This window comes from Acomys russatus, chromosome 12 (genome assembly GCF_903995435.1).
Source record: "Acomys russatus chromosome 12, mAcoRus1.1, whole genome shotgun sequence".
In the NCBI taxonomy this organism is placed as follows: Eukaryota; Metazoa; Chordata; class Mammalia; order Rodentia; family Muridae; genus Acomys; species Acomys russatus.
The window spans coordinates 48,086,537-48,106,726 of record NC_067148.1 but is presented as its reverse complement, the minus strand read 5'-3'; the positions used below and the strand labels follow the sequence as shown (position 1 = coordinate 48,106,726).

At 41.1% G+C, this 20,190-nt stretch overlaps 1 protein-coding gene across 1 annotated transcript in view; it reads left to right on the top strand.

Annotated features, from left to right (window-relative positions):
• The window catches only part of LOC127196101 (uncharacterized), a 100,524-nt gene that overhangs the window by 36,054 nt on the left and 44,280 nt on the right, over positions 1-20,190 (top strand). The window contains exons 6-7 of the mRNA XM_051153683.1: positions 4,657-4,767; positions 14,413-14,591. Coding sequence (XP_051009640.1) covers positions 4,657-4,767; positions 14,413-14,591 — 290 coding nt within the window. The remainder of the gene's footprint in view (positions 1-4,656; positions 4,768-14,412; positions 14,592-20,190) is intronic.

The window sequence follows — 20,190 nt, the reverse complement described above, 5'->3', positions numbered from 1 at the left end:
CAGTTCTAAGAACCAGCCATAAGAGTGGGGATATAATAGCCAATTGACATCTCATTCTTTATGTGGGAAGCAAGGAGCAGGGAACTCTGGTGCCCGCTATTTGATCACTGCCCCTTGGCACAGAGGAAGGGGATGCAGGTCATCCAGATGAGACCTCATAGGCTGTGGTCAGATAGGAGGACCCCACCTGTGAGAGGTGTAGGGCAAGAGAATAGGGCAGAAGAGGGAGGGAGGGTGGGAACAGGAAAATAGGAGTAGAGCAAAAGGATTACAGTTGGCATGTAATGTGCATAAATTATCATTTTAAAACTTGGAAAAAACAAGAGAGGGGATCCAGAATAATCCCCTACCAGGAATGGTTACACTTGGTATCACAACCAATAATAAGCACAATTTAAAATGTATGTAGCTATTTCCTGATGAAGATAAACAAATAATCAATAAACTAACAGCATTCAGCATCAGCACTCATCAGAAGAAGGAAAAACACAGACTTACTAATTTTGCTCACAAGAACTTACAATCAAAGGCCAGATAATGAGTACTGCCAAGAATAGAAAGGATTCAGAACACCAATGCAAAGCTACGGTTAGAACATCAAATTGTATAACCAAAATAGAACCCTCATCATAGTGATAGAGTCTTTAAAAATTATTTTAAAGCAAATTTTACTTAGAAAACCTACTATTAACCATGCACTTTGTTTTAGGTTCTGTAGTGTTTATTGACCTACCTAGTGAATCATTTAACATATTGATTAGTACAAATGCTCCAATTCCTTCTACTTCTCTTGTTTTCCTGAAAGGAGTCCTCATTTTTTCTTAATGTATTGAACAGACTAAGATTAATTATGACATTACTATAGTTGCTTTTATGGCCTTAATATAGACCTGTTGATATTCTCTTCACCTTGAGTTTTTTTCCTTCTGTCTTCTCTGTCTTATGCTTCTCTCTGTCTGTCTCTGTCTGTCGGTCTGTCGGCCTGTCTGTTTGTCTGTCTCTCTCTCTCTCTCTCTCTCTCTCTCTCTCTCTCCCTGTCTCTCTCCCCTCTCGGTGTATCCATATGTGTCCATGTGCATGTATGTATGGGTGTAATTGCACAAGCACATACGTGTTCATGAGTGTAGAAGCCAGAGTCAACATCACACACCTTCTTTCTTTGCTTTCCACTTTACTTTTTGAGACAAGTCTCTCACTAAACCTTGAGTTCAGCATTTTGGAGAGACATCCTGACTGGAAGCCCCTGGGATCCTTCTTGTTTCTCTGTTCCTGACACTGAGCTTACTCTTGTCCACTGCCATGCCTAGCTTTTTACGCAGATGCTGGGTATCCAACCTCAGCTCTGCATGCTGTGCTTTACAGGCTAAGCCCTGTCTTCATTGTGGTCTCTATTGACTTTATATTTCTAGAGTCCAGTCCCTTTCTCTCTCTTACTAATAGTGATTATTTTTAAATTATCTCTCTTCAGTGCTCTGTATTTCTCTCCCCTACATTGTCTGAATTATGAATCTACTTCTTGGTTCTACCTTAATACCTATGCTTCAAATCCTCTCTCATTCTGTCTGTGCTGAGGCCTAGGCCCCACTCATGCTGAATAATCATGCTACCACTGAGCTTTCCCATCCATCCCCAAATATATTTTTCACTCATCCCAAAGAACATTTTAAATTATATGCCCCATAGTTCTTAGTGTATCTAAAATCAAACACATATTTAACCAATGTTTTAAATTTTCCTTCCATATATCAGAACTTATTATGAGTATAGAAAATACCATGATAAAAACTGAAAAGTTTTACTTGCTGGTGAGACGTTTATGGGTCACTGAGGCTAGACAGACAGGTATCCACATGAGTGCAGCAAAACATTCCAGGTCATATGACAGATTGTTGCATCCCCTAATCTCTAGCATCATGTTACAGGCTTGTATAAATTCTACTAATAATATCCACGCCAATCTGTTTAACTTACCCTATCTCTATTCTAAATTAATCGTCCTAAAGCCTGAAGTATAAAACGTGTACAAGGTTTGCAATATTTAATATCTCCCTAAAGTCAGAGGATCCCATACGTACAAAGGCTGCATCTTCACCTATAATGCCCTTCACCTTTGGCTGTCTCTCTTATGTTATCACCAAAGTCAATGCCCATCGGCCCACAGCCTGCCTCTGTGCCAGCTCACCTGAGCCACAACGTTGTCTGACTAATTTTGCCCAGAATACTTCCCATTTTTTGGTGTGCTGGTGTTTGTTTTGAAATTATGCTAATTTTGGCAACAAAAGGACACACACAACTCAAGGTGAACAAAACAAAAGGCAATTAAGCATGGTAGTAATCTAACGTGGATGGTCTTGGGTGGTTGGAAATAGTTGACTGGAAACATATAATGTAGCATCATCTGGGCTCCGTTTTTCCTCATGACTCTATCATCCCCTGGGGCCCAGAAGTCACCTGCACCTTCTCAACAAAGGAAAAAGGGAGTCACAACAGGTAGCCTTCTTGTGTGTTTAGTGCCTAGGCCTAGAAATGGAGTGCCACTTCTGCTCCTAGTCCAGTGGCTAGGCCTTTCTCATGGCGCATGCTCAGCTGCAAAGGATTCTGAGAAAGATTGACCAACTGTGAACCCAGCCATCAGAGGAGTTAGGTTTATATAAAACTAGCAGTCTCCCCTACTCTGTCCTCCTTGATAGTCACCATGAAGCATAAGTCACTTATCCATTAACATCAGAGCAGATTATCCTTTTTCTGGAAGTAATTTTATAATCACTGTAAATAGGAGTGAGAATTCTTTTTTCCAAAATCACAATACATGGTGTCTTTGTAATTTGTTTTCTATCTGACACTTGCTCTTCTACAAATGTAATATTCTTTTCTGTTATGTGTCTCTTTTCTTAATCAGTAGAATTGAAGGTCCTTGACAAAAAGAACTGTAGCATATAATTTGTAGTGGTACATGTATTCATTTGATATGTATTTGTTGAATGACTGTTAACCAGTAAGACAATAGTTGATACTATGGAAAATGCAGAAAATAATAAGAAATTGCACTGCATCTTTGTTGCTGTTTTGCAATGTTATAAGCAAATTTTCTGAGCCTTTTAAAACAATGGAGCAATGTATTCATTGAAATTGATTCAAATGATCAACTATTTAATGAGATGGAATATACATACTATAAGCAGAGGAGTACATAAACAAATGGGATTATCAAAGATTATTTTTTATCCCTTTCTGTATTGAATGAGCCATGGCTTATTAATCATGTTGCCCTTGGCAACTGAGTCACATTATAAAATAAACATTATTGACCAGGCACTGTGGCTCATGCCTTAAATCTCAGCACTATAGAGGCAGGAGCAGGCAGACCTCTGTGAGTTTGAGGTCAGCTTGCTCTACAGAGGGAGTTCCACAACAGGCAGGGTTACACAGAGAAGTCCTGTCTCAAAGAACCAAAAACAAAAAGCCCATAAATTAACATTGTTTCTTTGTGGCTAGAGAGATGGCTCAATGCCTAAGTGAGAGGAAGGCTCTTACAAACAATACTGGTTTGATTCCCAGCACTCACATGGCGGCTCCTGACCATCTGTAACTCCAGTTTCAGGGGATCTGACTCCCTCTTCTGGTCAGACATCCACTTGGCACACAGATATCCATGTAGACAAAACACACACATATGCATAAAATGAAATAATAAAATGAAACTAAAATGGAAAGATAATATTTAAAAGGAATATTCTTTGAAGAGGTCAGTGGCATTGTACATATTAAAAACGTGCTACTGCTCATATTTCTCTGTGAGGTGAGGAACAACACAATGTACTCAGCACTCACATCAAAGAGGGAAGAAATGGGTTTTAACTGAATGAAGAGAGAAAAAATAGGATTAAACTTATTTACTGTAGGAAGAATTTTGGTCAAATCTGCAGGAGACCATGTCTTAAGGAGTGAATTAATCTTAAAATAGTATATTGATTTTAAACTGTTTTTCTATTTTTTTACATTTATATATTTTTAAATTATAAGATTTGTTGCATAAGTGAAAGTGATAGAAATCTATGGGCCGCCAGTCTTCCACAGTCCAGTGCCCAAAAGCTGAGGCTAATGCTCAGTTTCCTATGTGAAAAGACTCAGAGAGGAGCCCAAACAATGCAAGGGAAAAAACATCCCTGGCACTCTTTCTTTTCTCACCCCCTCCCGAACTACTCCAAGGTCTGTTTTTGCCACAACTTCATAAGTATTTCAATTACTTGTTCCCTGAACAGTCCTGCAGCGAGGCTCTGCCCCCAGCCCCCTTCTTACAGATGACGATATTGAGGTTAAGTGATTTTCTCAGGGTTACAAAGAGACCTAGCAGCAATGGGGAATGAGAACCAGTAGTTCAACCTTCTTGCAGATGAATAGATTGAGTTTCAGAGCAGCTCTGGCATTGTATTGCAAAGGAGCCTCTCAAATGCCTGGCTGAATGTTTAAGTCCTGGAAATGAAAGGGAGGCTGTGAGGAGAGCATTTTCTTTCTTATTAATGACATAGGCAATTGTCTAAAGTTGGACAGAAAGGCTCTGTAGAAAAAAAAAGAGTCTTTTTGTAAGTACAAACAGCAGGATACTCAATTTGGGACCCTCTGTCAAGGAGACTGTTGTCATCTGTCTACTTACAGACAGTGCTGCTGAGGAAGCTGGACTTCAGATCGGAGACGTGGTGCTGTCTGTCAACGGCACTGAGGTCACCAGTGTTGAGCATGCAGAAGCTGTGCACCTTGCAAAGAAAGGTAGGTGGCCCACTTACAGGCTCCAGAGTTCACTGGAAAGGCTGAGAGCTCAATACACGGGAAGTTCTAATAGGAGAAGGTGGCAGATACAGAGGGGATGCCTTTAGCAGCATGATGTTTTATCCAAGTAATTACATTTCTCTTCTAAACTGTGCATACTTTGTACTGATCGTTGTCCACTGAAAATGTCAGTAAACAAACTATACTCTACTACCAAAACACTTCTTTAATTTAAAAAAAGAGACATCTTCATCATATGAATCCATTTACCACCTCATTTTATTTCTTTTTTATATACATTCCTTCCATTTGTTTTTACATTTCTTTGCAAAGTTAAAAAAAAAAAAACAACTCAGGGTTTTAGTATGCGGGGTGTGTGTGTGTGTGTGTTGTGTGTGTGTGTGTGGTGTGTGTGTGGGTGTGTGTGTGTGTGTTAGACAGAGACAAACACAGACAGAGAGATTTTCTTTGGACCACTTGAGGCCTGGGTGTCAAGCAGTTCCAACACAGATGGAACTACGACAGGAGTAGGGAGAATGTGTCCCCTGCACCCTTCCATCCATTTACAACAAACTGTGGGCAGATTAATGCCCTTGATCTCTCTGAAAAATAACTTTCTTTGGCACTATTTTATAAGTCCTTAAATCTCATGGATAAATACATTCAACTAGAAAATGTGTTCCATCATGGGATTATTTGATGTGGTATCTTATTCCTGGATCCCTGGATGCTAGGTATCTTATTCCTGGATCCCTGGATGCTAGGTATCTTATTCCTGGATCCCTGGATGCTAAGTATCTTATTCCTGGATCCCTGGATGCTAAGTATCTTATTCCTGGATCCCTGGATGCTAGGTATATCTTATTCCTGGATCCCTGGATGCTAGGTATCTTATTCCTGGATCCCTGGATGCTAGGTATATCTTATTCCTGGATCCCTGGATGCTAGGTATATCTTATTCCTGGATCCCTGGATGCTAGGTATCATATTCCTGGATCCCTGGATGCTAGGTATATCTTATTCCTGGATCCCTGGATGCTAGGTATATCTTATTCCTGGATCCCTGGATGCTAGGTATCTTATTCCTGGATCCCTGGATGCTAGGTATCTTATTCCTGGATCCCTGGATGTTTGGGATGCTCCTGAAGCATTATTAGGCACTGATAATGCTATTTAAAATGTGCCTGTGGAATGGACCACAAGTGCCCTTGTAAGTGTGTGTCACTTGCCTTCTTTTGTGCTTTGGGGTTAGCGAGAGCCAAAAGTTCTTGAGTGCAGACTAACATTTGAAAACCATCTACAAATGCATTGTACGTCTGTATTCTGAATGGTTTCCAGGTAGAATTTGGCTTGATGTTTTATTGTTCTGTAAGATGTGTGCTGAGTATCCCAGGAATGCAAGATCATTATCAGTTAGCACGTGCAACTACTCTTGTAGGTCTTAGCCTGATGTTTATCCTTTGTGAAGCACAGCTTGGCAGGATTTATGATCCTGATCACACGAACTTGATAGCATAAGACAGTAAGGCAATGTTATCCGTTAATTTTGTCCTTAGCTGTTCTTGAAGATAATTCCTTGTAATTTCATTTTTGGGAAAATAAACCTTTAGTAATACTTTTACTCATAGTGTTATTTTGCTCCAACAAGCTTAATGTTGTTTATAATACGTAACCCTTCCTGGAAGCTAAAGGAAAACAGAGACCATCTCTAAAACTTGAATCGAGGAGTTTCTGGCTTCAGAAAAAATGCTGAAATTTTGTCTACTGATTTTGACAGTAGGGAGAAAAGTGACCTCAACATCCTAGCTTGAGCTGCTTGTTTCTGAGAGTTACTTGGAAGAATGGGTTACACGCTAGGTTATAATCTGGGTTCCACCTTAACTTCCTTCTCTTTAAAAAAAGACGATGACCCCCTGTCTTTAGCAGCACTTCAGTTCAACACTAGACACACCCTTGAGGCAGGAGGTAAATTGTGGATCTGGGACGTTAAAGAAGAATTCAGAAAGAGAAAGGCGAAGATGGTGCCATGCTTGTATTTGTTGCGGCTGTGAGAATTACATTAAACAGCAGAAGAGGGCTCAGTATCTCCTGTGAGGAATGGGCGGGGGAGGTGATTATTATCATTTTATCATTCGGGTGCTCCTGGCAAACCTTGTTCTGCCTCAATACCACTAAATACCAGAAAGCTGGCAGCACCTGCTATGGACAGTCAGCGAGATGCATCCACCTGGGTGGAAGCATAGGTCATTGCGCATTCACATATGATCTTCTGCACGTACTTAGGGGTGACTGACTGTAGCACAGCTTTTAACTCAGAAACAGCAACATCTCTGATGGGATAATCAGGAGAGTCTCTGGGAGTCTTGGTCACCCACCATGAAAGCAAACAAGATAAACACAGCAATTGGACTGAAATAGCAGCCCGCGAGGTATGTTGTCCTAAAGTTCACCACCATACTCACAGGAGTGGGAGTAGGGCGTACAAGAGAGGGTTGCAGATTTAAACTTCCTCTAGTGCATAGTTTCCAAAGTATTTTTTAATAATCCCAAAACAGTAGGTATTATCTAGTAAAAAAAATAAATAAGAATCTGAGAAGCAGAGCAGGGAAAGGATATTGACATATCAACAATCTGTAATAAGCAAGGTAGAATGAATACATCTAAGAGAACAGACATTGAAATTTAAAAATAAAATCAACACACATCATTTAATTGGTCAAGGAGGACATATATAGGATGGGAAACAGGAAGAGTCATAGATAGTGCTAAGTATGAAAAAGGCAAATGTTGAAAAAGTAGGATGTGAACGGAATAATAAAATAAATGCAAAGTACTTAGGTGGTTCAAGCTAGTATATAAACCCTCACAGAAAGTGTCAGTAAGAAACAGAGAAAGGGAGGAAGAAAGTGAGGAAGAGAAGGAGAGAAGGAGGGAGAGAGGGAAGAAAGAGAGTCAGGCAGGCATTAAAAAAAAAAAAAAACAGTTAAAGCAAAGGACAAAACCAAAAGAATAACATAAAACTATCTTAATCAAGAATGCCACCCAGCTACAGTGGCACACACCTTTAATCTCAACACTCTGGGAGGCAAAGGCAGAGAGATATCTGTGAGTTCGAGGCCAGCCTGGTCTATAGTCTACAAAGCAAATCCAGGTCAGCCAAGGCTACACAGAGAAATCCTGTCTCAAAAAACCAAAGAACAACATCAACAAAAACAAAAACAGAATGCCTGAGACAACATACGTAAATACATGGAATAGAAAATTTGGGGTGTGTGTATGTGTCATTGCGTACACATACATGTGTTTGTTATGGGGATGTACATGTATGTGGGTAGATATGTGCTTATGCATGTGGAAGCCAGAGATCAGCTTCAGGTGTCATTCCAAGGGTGCTTTCCACCTTCTCCAGTGATACACAGTGACTCAGTGCCATGAAAATCACTGGGCCACAGGCTGACTCGGCAGTGAGTCCAGTATTGGCCACTGCCTGTGTCTCCTGTGTCTGCCTGTGCTGGATTATAAACACAAGCCATCATGCATGGCTTTTAAAATACATCTTCTGGGGATCAACTTGGGTCTTTATGCTTGAATGGAAAACACTTTACCAACCAAGCTATATCTGTTGCCCATGAAAAAGATTATTAGAAACAAAACAAGATGCCTCCAAGATTAATGAAAAAAATACAGAAAGAAATCAGAATATGTTTACATAATACCAAATAGATGGGTGTAAAAAACTCTTAGACAGGCAATCTATAGTGAAACTTAAAAATGTTAAAGAAAAAGAAGAAATTATTTAAGCATCAGGATGGAAATATTGCATTACCTCTAAGGAAACTGAAATATAACCAGATGTTTTTAACACCAGATTCCAGAATAGTGTGGAGTAATAGTCTCCATTACTCCATTAAAGAAGCTCACATGCAAAAGTCCTGACCAAGCTAATATAATATAAGCGATAGAAACAGCAGTATACATTCTGAGAAGATACAGAGCCTTTCTGATTGAAGATTATAACTGACCAAAACCTACAGCTAAGAGAAAAATTTATCAAACTAGGTTCTCCTGTAAAAGTTGGTAATCCAGTATGGTATGGAAAGCCCTGGAAACATACACACAAGGAACACCAAACAGACTGATCAAGTTATATTTAGGAATATATATGTATACACACACACACACACACACACACACACACACACACACACACACACACGCCATGGATATGATAGAGAGCAAAGAGGGGTATATGCAAGGCTTTGGAGCACTGAAAGGGAAGGGAGAAATAATGTATTTATAACCTCAAAAATAATGTAACTTTTTAAAAAAATCAACAGTATATACTGTACTAACCACAAGAAAAAGAAAAGAGGGGGAAAGTACATGTGATTAACTACAGCAACAGAAATTCGAAGTGTTTAGAGTTAATCTGTCAAAGAATGAAGATCTTTATGGAAAACTATGATTCTCTCAACGTCTGTGAAAGAACTTGGATAGGTATACAGGTCAGTGTAGAGTAGTGTGTTCTGTGTTCAAGGCCTTAGGCTTAATCCAGTATGGTGGAAGGGACTAAATGTCTGGAAATAAACACTATTTTTATGCATTTACAGGCAAAATGTGACTATCTTAATTCTTCCAAAAATCACACTAAATTTTCAATAATATTACAATAAAATGTAATTAAAATGTATGGGTAGCTCAGAAAACTTACCTACAAATATGCAAAAAGGTAATTGTCTTTAAAGGGCTACATTATAACCGGGCGAGGTGTCACACGCCTTTAATCCCAGCACTTGGGAGGCAGAGGCAGGCGAATCTCTGAGTTCCAGGCCATCCAGGTCTACAAAGCAAGTCCAGGACAGCCAGGGCTGTTACACAGAGAAACCTTGTCTCGAAAATCCAAATAAATAAATAAATAAATAAATAAATAAATAAATAAATAAATAAATAGCTACATTATTCATAAATAGGACAAGATGGCAAAATAACATTTTGTACCAGATATGAAGGTATATTCCAAACTATAATAACATATTAGAATGGGGTTCTTTTGTAGGAACACAGATTAGTCTAGAAAGCTCAAAAAAAAAACTACTCAACTGTTCATCAAACTGTGACAAAGGGCTCATACATTATGCGTTAAATATTATTCTATATAGAGAGTTGGACTTCAGTTGTGTCAGACCTCGATTTTAAAGTTAAAATCAATGCCAGTAAAAGAAATTATGGATCAGCTTTGCCACTAATCAAAAAAATGCAAATTGTCAACAAGATGATGTTTTAGATTCAATATATTTTTAAAATGTCATCGAATAGCCGCTGGGTTTGACAGGGGCATAATGGTAAGCCAATGAGAGTCCTCGTGCACTGGCTGAGATACAAGAAGTCTACGGGGTAATCTGCACTTCCTGGTGAAACATCTAATAAATCCTAAGGCCTAGCAGTTGTCTTCTGGACCAATAAACCCAAAAACTACTTAAGGGACAAATACAAGGAAGGTCATTTGTGCAGGATTTTACGTGACAGAAAGGAATTAGAGGCAGCCTGGTGACCATCACTAGGGGAATGTGTAAACCTGTGCTGAGATGCACACACAGTCTGCATTTCTAATCACTTGGAAGCATCACTGGTAGATTTTTTTAAAAGATGGTTTCAAGTTGGAAAAGACAAGAATAAACAAAAGGGAGATAGAAAGAGAGGCAATCAGGCATACAGAAAAACACCATGACATCACTTATGTAAAATAAGAAGACAGACATACACAAGATAGTATGGTGACATTCCTATATCAAATCCATTTTGTGAAGCCTATCACGAAAGAGAAAATAAATTAAACAAATTATTGTACTTGAACAAGGAGTAAACAAGAAAGCAAGGAACCCACAACTCCAAAGCAAATCCCCTGGCATGATCTAGGTGGTATTACGGCCACTCTGCCCTTGATTTATCCGCAACAGAAGATGCCTTTCAAATGGGTCCTACCATACGTAACTGCAGCTAGAACCTTGCACTGACATATATAGGTAATAATGCTGAGAGCAGGTTGAGCAAAGCAAACAGGATTGCTGAGAAACAGCAGGTTTTGTAGGAGCATACACGATTGTGACACTAATTCAGAGTTGTGGACATCAAGTTACTTTTAAGAGAACGTTCTGAATCTAGCTGTGAGCAGGACTCAACCCACACCTCTTTCAAATCTGGGACGTGGATGCTGCCTCCACAATTGGAGTTTTAATCAACTCTCTGTGTTGAATCTTTCACAACCAGCCTGGCATCAGGACCCAGCCAGAGTCTTTCTGGTTTTGTTTTTGCTTCTTGACACTCCATACATATACATAATGACTTGTTTTCATCCCCTTCCTCCCATTTAATCCTCTTCTTAAGCCCAGACTTGGCCAAACAGTTACAGCCCTGTGACTGAAAGCCTTACTTTGTTATCTTATATCAACAAGGTAGCATTTGAAAAGGAGGCACACACGGGTACAAACTCTAATTTTGTAATTGCCATTATTAGTTGTATGACACTCAGTGTCATGTAAAAAATGGCAATATCTGTATGTGGACCTTTGGGATTTTGTAATCTTGCTTGCTTTTTTGAGACAAGTTCTCATTGGACAGCCCAGGGCAGCCTTCAATTTTACCCATAGCCACCTGTGCTAGAATTACACGTATAAACATCACGCTCTGCTGAGCCTTTATGTAATTAGGTTGCCCTTATACAGTGGCCTTGGCTTTTTATAGGGCTGGCTATTGGCAGACTCAAAGAGGAGATTTAATCACCAAAGTAGATAGTAAAGGAACACACTGAAGCTCAGCGAGTGGGCAAGCCTCTGCTCCATCAGGGCTTTGTTTTACTAAGTGCAGGCTTTAGTAAAATCAAACACGCAAGTGCCTCTGGAGGCCAGGTTCTCAGCTGCTGAACACAGTGCAAGCCCTCGGGGACAGAACAAGTCTTGCACATTTCTCTTCCTCACTTGTGAGGGTGGTAGAGTTTGTCTGACAGCAGAGGTGCGACTCTGCCACAGTTTAAGATTGGTGGCATAATAAGACAGTGAGCCAAGGAGAAAGTGTGAATTAGAAAAAGAAGTTATTTTTCCCTTTCCCTGTAGCTGTAAATAACCTCACCGAGTTCTCCACTTCCAAACATGGGCCAACATGTGAAGGGAGAAGCGTTTTCTGGGGAGCTTTTGTTTTGAAGGACTTTGTCACTGAAGCACTAGGGTGGGTAAAGATGGGATTTTTAAAACTCCTTTATCTCATGAAACTGACAATTTTGTTGACTCTTTCACCTCAAGCTGTAGACAGCCATCTTTTGACATTCTTCATCCCAGCCAGTACTCAAAGCAAGCAAGATGCCCAATGGATAAAAAGCAATAGTGGTGCACTTCCATCCCCACGATCAGGAAATTGATAAGAATAAGTAATATGCAGTGCAGGAACTGTAGGTTTTGATTTTGTTGGGTTTCTTTTTGTGGGGGGTTAGGTTTTTTTGGTTTGTTGTTGTTGTTGCTGTTGTTGTTGTTTTGCTTTTTTTTTTTTCACTGAGATATGTATGTTTGGGTTAAAAATAAATTTGTCCAAAAGAAACTAAATCACAGTCGAAGAAATAAAGAAATACAGTAGTCAGTAGGCAAAGAGCAAGCAGCAAGGGCTCATGGAAGCAGGAATGCTTGGAGACTCACAACTGATACTGTATTTGGACATCATCTCAGAGCCTGTTACAAACACAGAATGTCAAGGCTCATGCTGAACCTGCTGAACGAAGGCTCGCAGTTTAATAACCCACTGGCTGAGGTTAACTGTGGGGTGTACCAAATTAAGACGTCTCGTAACTTTAGGCTTAGAAACTTAATAACTACAGGAGGTTTTAAGGGTTGACGCTTAAAATTTTAGTTCTTTTAATGTATACAGTACAATGGCTATAGAAATCATTTTTTTTTTTTTTTTTTACAAAATGTAATATTAAAAGTCTAAAATCTCATTCAAGCTCTTCTGTGAATGCCAAGCCTGAGTCCTCTGGGCCCTGAGTAGCATGTGGTAAAGAGTATAAAACCACTGTCTCCCAACAGCTGTTCGGAGCGCAACAACTCCCGGTGCATCAGGCCCATGTCCTCAGTCTGGGTATGAGAAACTTTCCTCTCACATGATAAAACCACGCTGCAGCAAGGCCAGCTGCAGTCTTGCCCCAGAGAGAATTTTTCATGGTGCACCAAGTTATGTTTATGACCAGGCAGAAGCACAAGCTTAGTCTGATCGGTATCAGAGAAGCTCACATGCAGCCTGTGTAAGCAAGAGGAAAATGACCTCAGGGCCAGCCCACTGCAGCAGTCCATAAATAAATTGGCAGATGTGTCAACTGTGCACATTAGTCCAGGAGTGCAGTTCTTTGGGGACTGTAGTCCAAAGACAAAGACATTTGTGGGTTGCTGGTCAATCTGCAGTATTTCTTCTAATTTTTCTGGATGTGTTTTTGACAGGAGCTTAAGGGCAGTTCAATAAATTAAAATGTATTTACATGGCAATGAAGAATTATCTTGACATACTGCGAGTTATTTAATTACCAAGGTACTTTGCGTGCTGCTAAAGTTAAGACTGTGTCAGCCTTTCTGGGACAAATCTTTATTTTCAGGGCCATGTGGCTCAGCCAGGAATGATCCCCTGGGTTGGAGCTTGTCAGTTATAGAAGATGAGTCTCCTCGCTGACCCCCATTTCCATAGACAGCTCTAAACAGATCGGTAATCTCAATGTCAGACATCATGATGAAGTCAGCGCTGCCAAGGCCAAATGTCCTCCTTTAGGGATGTGGCCTTCCTCTCAGAGGAATTGTAAATGAAGTCATACCCCATTGGCAGTCTTCAAAGCGTGTCAGGGTTGCTGTCTGTCTGCACGGCATTCAGAGAGCTGTCTTAAAGCATCAAAAGGTAGGTGTGTGGTGTCCATGCTGGCAGCAACAAAGCACAGTGGGCAGGCAGCGACCTCATATTAACGGGACAGAGACAATTTCTGCAAGTTGTACTCTACAGAAATCCTGTGTCGCTGAGGTCCACCAGCAAAGAAGGCATTCCAAGAGAGACAGGAACTGGAAGCTCAGGGTACAGTCCTGACTTAACCTGAAAACAGAAAGGGGTCAGTACCTAGGACCTCCCAGAACTCAAGGATTTTGATGAGGGACAGTCTTAGCAAGAGACATAAGTAGTGACTTAGAGGAAGGATGCTAACTGTTGCAAATAAGAGTGCTGCAGAAGGGCGGAGCATACGTCCACACCCTTCTTCTTAGGAAGTAAATCTAACCTTTAAGGAATTGGCTTGATGTTACAACCAGTAACATTGCACAGACTTGACTCTGTCATCAGAACTGTCATGGTATTGACCAAGGAGTTTTATACAGTTCAGGAAACCTGGGTCTCACATCAGTTCCACCACAGAGATGTGAGTCAACAGAGGTAGCTGTCCAGTTCTGATTATCTTCATGAATACATAGGTTTGAGTGTCTAAGAGACTCGGTTTCATATAATGGTAGGATTTTGTTTCTCTGTTTTAAAAACTATGACTGATTCTCCAACCATTAACTCTGCGTAGTCACTGCCCCTCCAGAATATTATAAAATGTTAAGCTTCTGAACTCTTCCAAATTCATGCTCCTAGGTCCAGACATCTTGACAATGGTGGTAGGATCCGACATCAGCCGCTGTCCAAACACCCCGTGGCCCACCTGCCGTGGCTACCTGCACAAGAGGACTCACACGGGCTTTGTGAAGGGCTGGAGGAAGAGGTGGTTTGTGCTGAGGCATGACAGCTGTCTCCTCTATTACAAACACAGAAAGGTAAAGTGTGAGGGTGGATGGCAGCTGATCTGGGTATGAAAAAAAAAAAAGCTTTGGGAAGTAAAACTTCCTTGGTCTACCCCGTGTCCAAGAGTCACCCTTCAAGGAGTGATATTTCAGTACTATGGGAATAGCAGCTTCCCCTCTGACTGTCCCAGAGTTGATCTTCCTTCAAAAGTCAGATAATTGTAGTGTGTGCTCTCTTCTGCTGCATAAACCGAGGCACATCTTTCTTCCCAGTTACTTCAGTTTCAATCCTCTATACAGATTTCCTCATCACTATAAAGAAAATAAGAGCCAAAATAAGTTTCTAGTAGTATTAGTTAATCAAAGTGGAAAGTACAGCATAGCTCCTCAGGCCATGGTGTGGGCAGTGTGCCATGGCTGGCAGAACTTGGTGCTGTTGAGGTTTCTGAAGCAGAGAACTGGGCACGCCACCTGGGGTACCAATTTCCACTTTCCAGATCTCACAAGAATGGTGATGTCTAAACTCCAGGGGAAGGCTGGGATCGCACAGAGAATAACCCCAAGGCTGTGCTTAAGCAGTCCTCCTGCTAGATTCCTGTGTCTGAGTGGGTCTGGGATGGGCCCATGCACTTGAAAAGACCTTAGGCGAATCTAATTCACAGTTTACATTTTGTTACCATGTGTGTTTCCCCAGCCAGATTCAATCCAGGGTCTCATTTTGTTAAGCCAATGCAAACATGCTTGAAAACCACGACAGAGATCTCATGTAGATCTCTCCTACTTTACAACTTCTCGTAAAATCGTCTCAACGGATGTGAGGAGATAAACAGGCTGAGTGTCATAAGGGGCACACACACTCTCCCACTCAACCAAGGATGTGCCGTGTCCTGCAGCCTTGTGGGCTGCTGGCCTCACTCCAGGGACATTCATAACCCACCTCTAATCAGGACTCAAAGCAAGAATTTTGGCTATTTACCTCATTCATGTCACAATCTTATTTTTTCCCTTCTGTCTTTATTTTACAGTGTGTGTGTGTGTGTGTGTGTGTGTGTATGTGTGTGTGTGTGTGTACATACATACGTACGCACTGTGTGCTGTATAAACAAACTTAATTTCTTCCTGGGAAGAAGAAAATAGTAAAGAAATCAGTGCCTAGGGAAAGTGAGAGATGGTCTCCTATTGACTCCCTGCCTTACGAGCTGCTTACTTGTGGCACACGGTCAAGGGTTCTGCCTTTCATGGGAAAGTGAAACCATACCGGTAGCTCCTTTGGGAAACCTTGTCTTCCTCTAGTGCAGGAAAATAGGATTTTTCTCTAAACAGCATGAGAAATTATTATCGATAGTTGGCTTCTGTTTCTTTGAGTATTAAAGTGGAACAGACAAGAAATTTTCAATCTAGAAGACGCTTGTGGAAACATCAGACACGAATTTCCAGCCTGTGGACGCACGCACACTGGTTTTTCGGAAGCCCGGAAGAGTCCACTTACTCTGCCTACAGCCTCGCAGTCTCCTTTCCCTCTGCCTCCTGAATAGGAAGGAATGTAGCTCTGAAAATGTGGTAAAAATTTTTGTAAGGTTTTTAAGGTAATTTGAATTTGCAAATTGGGTGAATATCACAGCTAAGTGTCTTCTAACCTAAAGTCAATAGATAATAAAGAAAAAAGAAGAAAGAAACCAACGAATTGAGCATGCACACTGTCCTCTAGAGACTATAACCCTGAAGTTGTCTGTCTTGTGTGATGGTAATTCATTTCTGTCTCTTGTAAAAAAAAATAGGGGCCAAATATGAGGCTCCAGAGTATGTGTGAAAGTCAGACCCCACTCTCCACTCAACTGTGGAGAATGTCCTGTCCATTGGCTAAGTCTGGGTAGGGGTTCGAAGTTTATGGCCTGTATTGTCCTTGGCTAGAGCCATAGTCTGAGCGGGACCCCTGGGCCCAAATCTGCCTATCATAATATCCCCTGGATGGGGAGACCTGGTGGCACTCAGAGGAAGGATAGCAGGCTACCAAGAAGAGACTTGATACCCTATGAGCATATACAGGGGGAGAAGGTCCCCCTCAGTCACAGTCATAGGGGAGGGGAGTAAGGGGAAAATGGGAGGGAGGGAGGATACAAGGGATGGGTAGACAGTAGTTTTTACTGCTCTTCATCAACAAAATCATACAGGGAACATCTTTGAGTCACGCAGCTCTTGCGTTAAGCTCTCTCACCGCTGAGATTCAGAAGGGTCCCACTTCTTTCTGTCTGGCTTTGCTAGGTGATAGTCAGGGTGCAGAATCTGTGTGTGGCTCCTGGGGTGTGTTTCTGGGAATCTCTGTATCAAGTGTACCCAGAGGAAGGTTGTGCTGGCACCATCGTTTGCCGCAGTCCTCACTGTTGCTCCTTTCCTGATCCGCTTCTTTCTATTACCCTACCAAACCTTTGGCATTTGAAAGTGTGAAGCCCGGAGTGGAACGTATGTGAAAACTTTTAACTATAGTAGCCATTTTAGTGAAAAATTGAAAAAACTTTATCGTGTCTCATCTTCTTTGTGGGGGAAAGAGATGGTTCCTGTGATCAGCGCACAGGTAAGAGAAAGGTGCTATGAAGAACACAGTTGTGACCACCGTTGCTACGTCACCTTTGATGCACCTGGAGCATAAAAATATAGCTTTATTTCATTGTTAAAGAGCCCAGATGAGATGCCCTGTAAGTGCTACACACTCCACAACACACTATGTCTGATCTGCAAAATAGATAGTAATGCTTGAGGAGAGTTAATGAGGCGAACAGAACACATAACAGAATCATTTAACAGAAAATGCACTCACCCATTCAGAAGTCATTCATGCAACAAGTGTTTAGTGGAAAGATTTTTATACACCATGAAGAAAGCAAAACAGACATGGTGCCTGCCCTGTTTGTGCTTACAGTTCCTTTAAGAAGCCAACGTAAGAAAATAAATCTATAAGTAAATATGTAATTGGGATTAGTATTACAAATAAAGCTATATATTTTTATATAGCCTTAAAGAGTTATCAAGTCTGATTGAACCAAGAAAGAGAATCACACTGCTCCCCGGAGTAGAGTCGTTAAACTGTGATTTTAAAAAATAATAATAATAACTATAATATATAAGAAAGCTGAGTCTTTTTCACAGGAGGCATACCCCATGAAGCACAAACTCAGAAGAGGTCCTCCTTTCTCCAAAGCTGAGTTTCCAGGGAAAAGAACAAATGTGTCCACTGGAGGCCTGTGCCTCACTGGGTGGTCAGACCCGAGCAGTCTACAAACGCAGGACAAACAGGAAACAACCCTTTGGGGCCTCACAAAGCAGGAACCCCTCCCTTGGTGTTCGGTGCGTAGTGAAACCGTAGGAGTGAGAATCTTTGCGTGGCTGAAAAGCCTGGAACCTGAGAAGTCCTTGCCGCAAAGTCTCTGCAGAAGAAGTGCTGTAGGAAGGAGATAAATCTCGGGAGAGAGGGAAGTAAGCAGGAAAACTCAGGGCATCAGAGTGTACAGGAGCCCTGCACGGTGTGCCCATACGGCAAAGATCACAGGAAGGAGATCACCAGACCATGCTAGAGCTGCAAAGTCCCAGAGGGACAGCATGTGCTTGGCACGTGGCTGGAATAAAGTGCCTTCTTGATGGTCATATCCTACACTCCGGACTGCCCTGTAGACTGGACAGAGCAAGAGCGTCCCTGGCTTTACAATGTTCCTCTTGCGCCCTCTGCTGAGAAATCTTTGCAGCACCATGCTGCTAGATAATAGAATGAATGAGTTCCTTAAAAAAGGAAAAGCCAGGGTTTCTTTAAGGGAGGGTCACTGGGAATTTGATCCAATGAGTGTATGGGCAACACAAATTGGACTTTTTTCCCCCTGAATTTAATTTTTCTTTTCCCCTTCGTTACAGGGGAACTCACAAGGGGGATTGGAGACCTGGGAAGACAACAGGGAAGTGAATGTGATCAGGGTGCTTTATGTAAAACTCCCGATTAATCAAGAAAAATATTATGTTGGAAGAAAAAGGAAAGAGAAAAGCAGATAGTAAGGAGTGATCATAAGCTCAGATACAATGTGAGCATTAGGTTGACAACTGGGAAAAGAGTGAAAAGTATGAATAAATTAGGAAGAGGTGTGAAGATATAACTCCTTGCAGTGTGTGTGTGTGTGTATGTGTAATGTGTGTGTATGTGTTATGTCTGTTGTGTGTGTGGCCTGTGTGTTATGTGTTGCGTTTGTGTCTGTGGTATGTGTGTGGTATGTTTGTGTGTCTGTGGTGTGTGTGTGGTATGTATGTGGGGCATGAGGAATATAATATTTCAGCTGAGACCCAAGAAGTTAGCCAAACAGAAAGTTGGGATAAGTTTTTATTATCTAGGTGAAGAAAACAAGGTATATGAGATCTCTGAGCTATATTTAAAGAGAGAAAAAGAAAAAAAAAAAGAAAGAAAGGAAAGGGAAAGGGAGGGAGGGAATAAGACAAAGTAAAAGTGCTATGTTTAAACCTAGCACCATATTCAGGGGGAGGAGGTCCCCCTTGGTCACAGTCATAGGAAAGGGGATTGGGATGAAAGTGTGAAGGAGGGAGGAATGGGAGGATGTAGGGGATGGGATAGAAAATGAGATGTAATATGAATTATTTTATTTTTCAATAAAAATGTGTTAAAAAGAAAGAAAGAAAGAAAGAAACTTAACATCGCTACTGTGGCTACAACCTGATCCTAAGGTGGAGAACTGAGAAGGAAGGGGCATAAGTCTACAAAATAAGCAGGAGACAGCCATGCAAAGGCCCAAAATGAAAACAGCAACTGTGAAATGTTCTCTTTGACTAAAACAGAAAGCCAGAAAATACCCCAGACAATGAGACTTTCTAAAGTTTATTCTGACTGTGTGCTGCAAATGAATTAGCGGGTGACAGGAGTAGGATTGGAACAGTATTCTTGACTGGGTAGAATACTCTACCAAGATACCAGGACAAGAGTCAACAGGATTGGGTGGCTGGCAGAATATGGCAAGTCATCTTATCTAATACTGCAAGCTGGGGCCTTACAAGTGGCATTTCTCACAGTGCTGGGGACTGCTAAATCCAAATGCAAATTACAAGCACATTCAGCACCTGGTGAGGGCTCACTTCCCGTCAATTTTCTCACTGTGCCTTCACATGGACAGAGGGAAAAGAGAGTGGTGGCTTAACAGGGCCTACACTCATCTGTGAGGGGATCACTCTTGTGACCCAATCTTTCAAGAATCATACCTCCAAATTCCTTCCCAGTGACGATTAGATTTCAGCACATGAATGCAGGAAACATGAACATTTAGTCTACAGTATAGTATAGATGACTCTGAGTTTCCTTGGAAAAATAATTGGTGAGGTAAAATTCTAATAATTCACTGAAATAAGAGCTGATCAAATGAGTATATAATCTGAACCTTAGGTATTATTGTGATTGGCGTGCCCATACAGGGTATTTAAGGAAGATAGATAGATGATAGATAGATAGACAGACAGACAGACAGACAGATACATGGATACATAAATAGATAGATTCAATGTATATGTTAAATATGGTAGGTGGCAAATTATTTCAGCTCTAGTAGTTGCTAAAGATGCTAAAAGAGCCTTTCTTTAACTTGAACTTTGA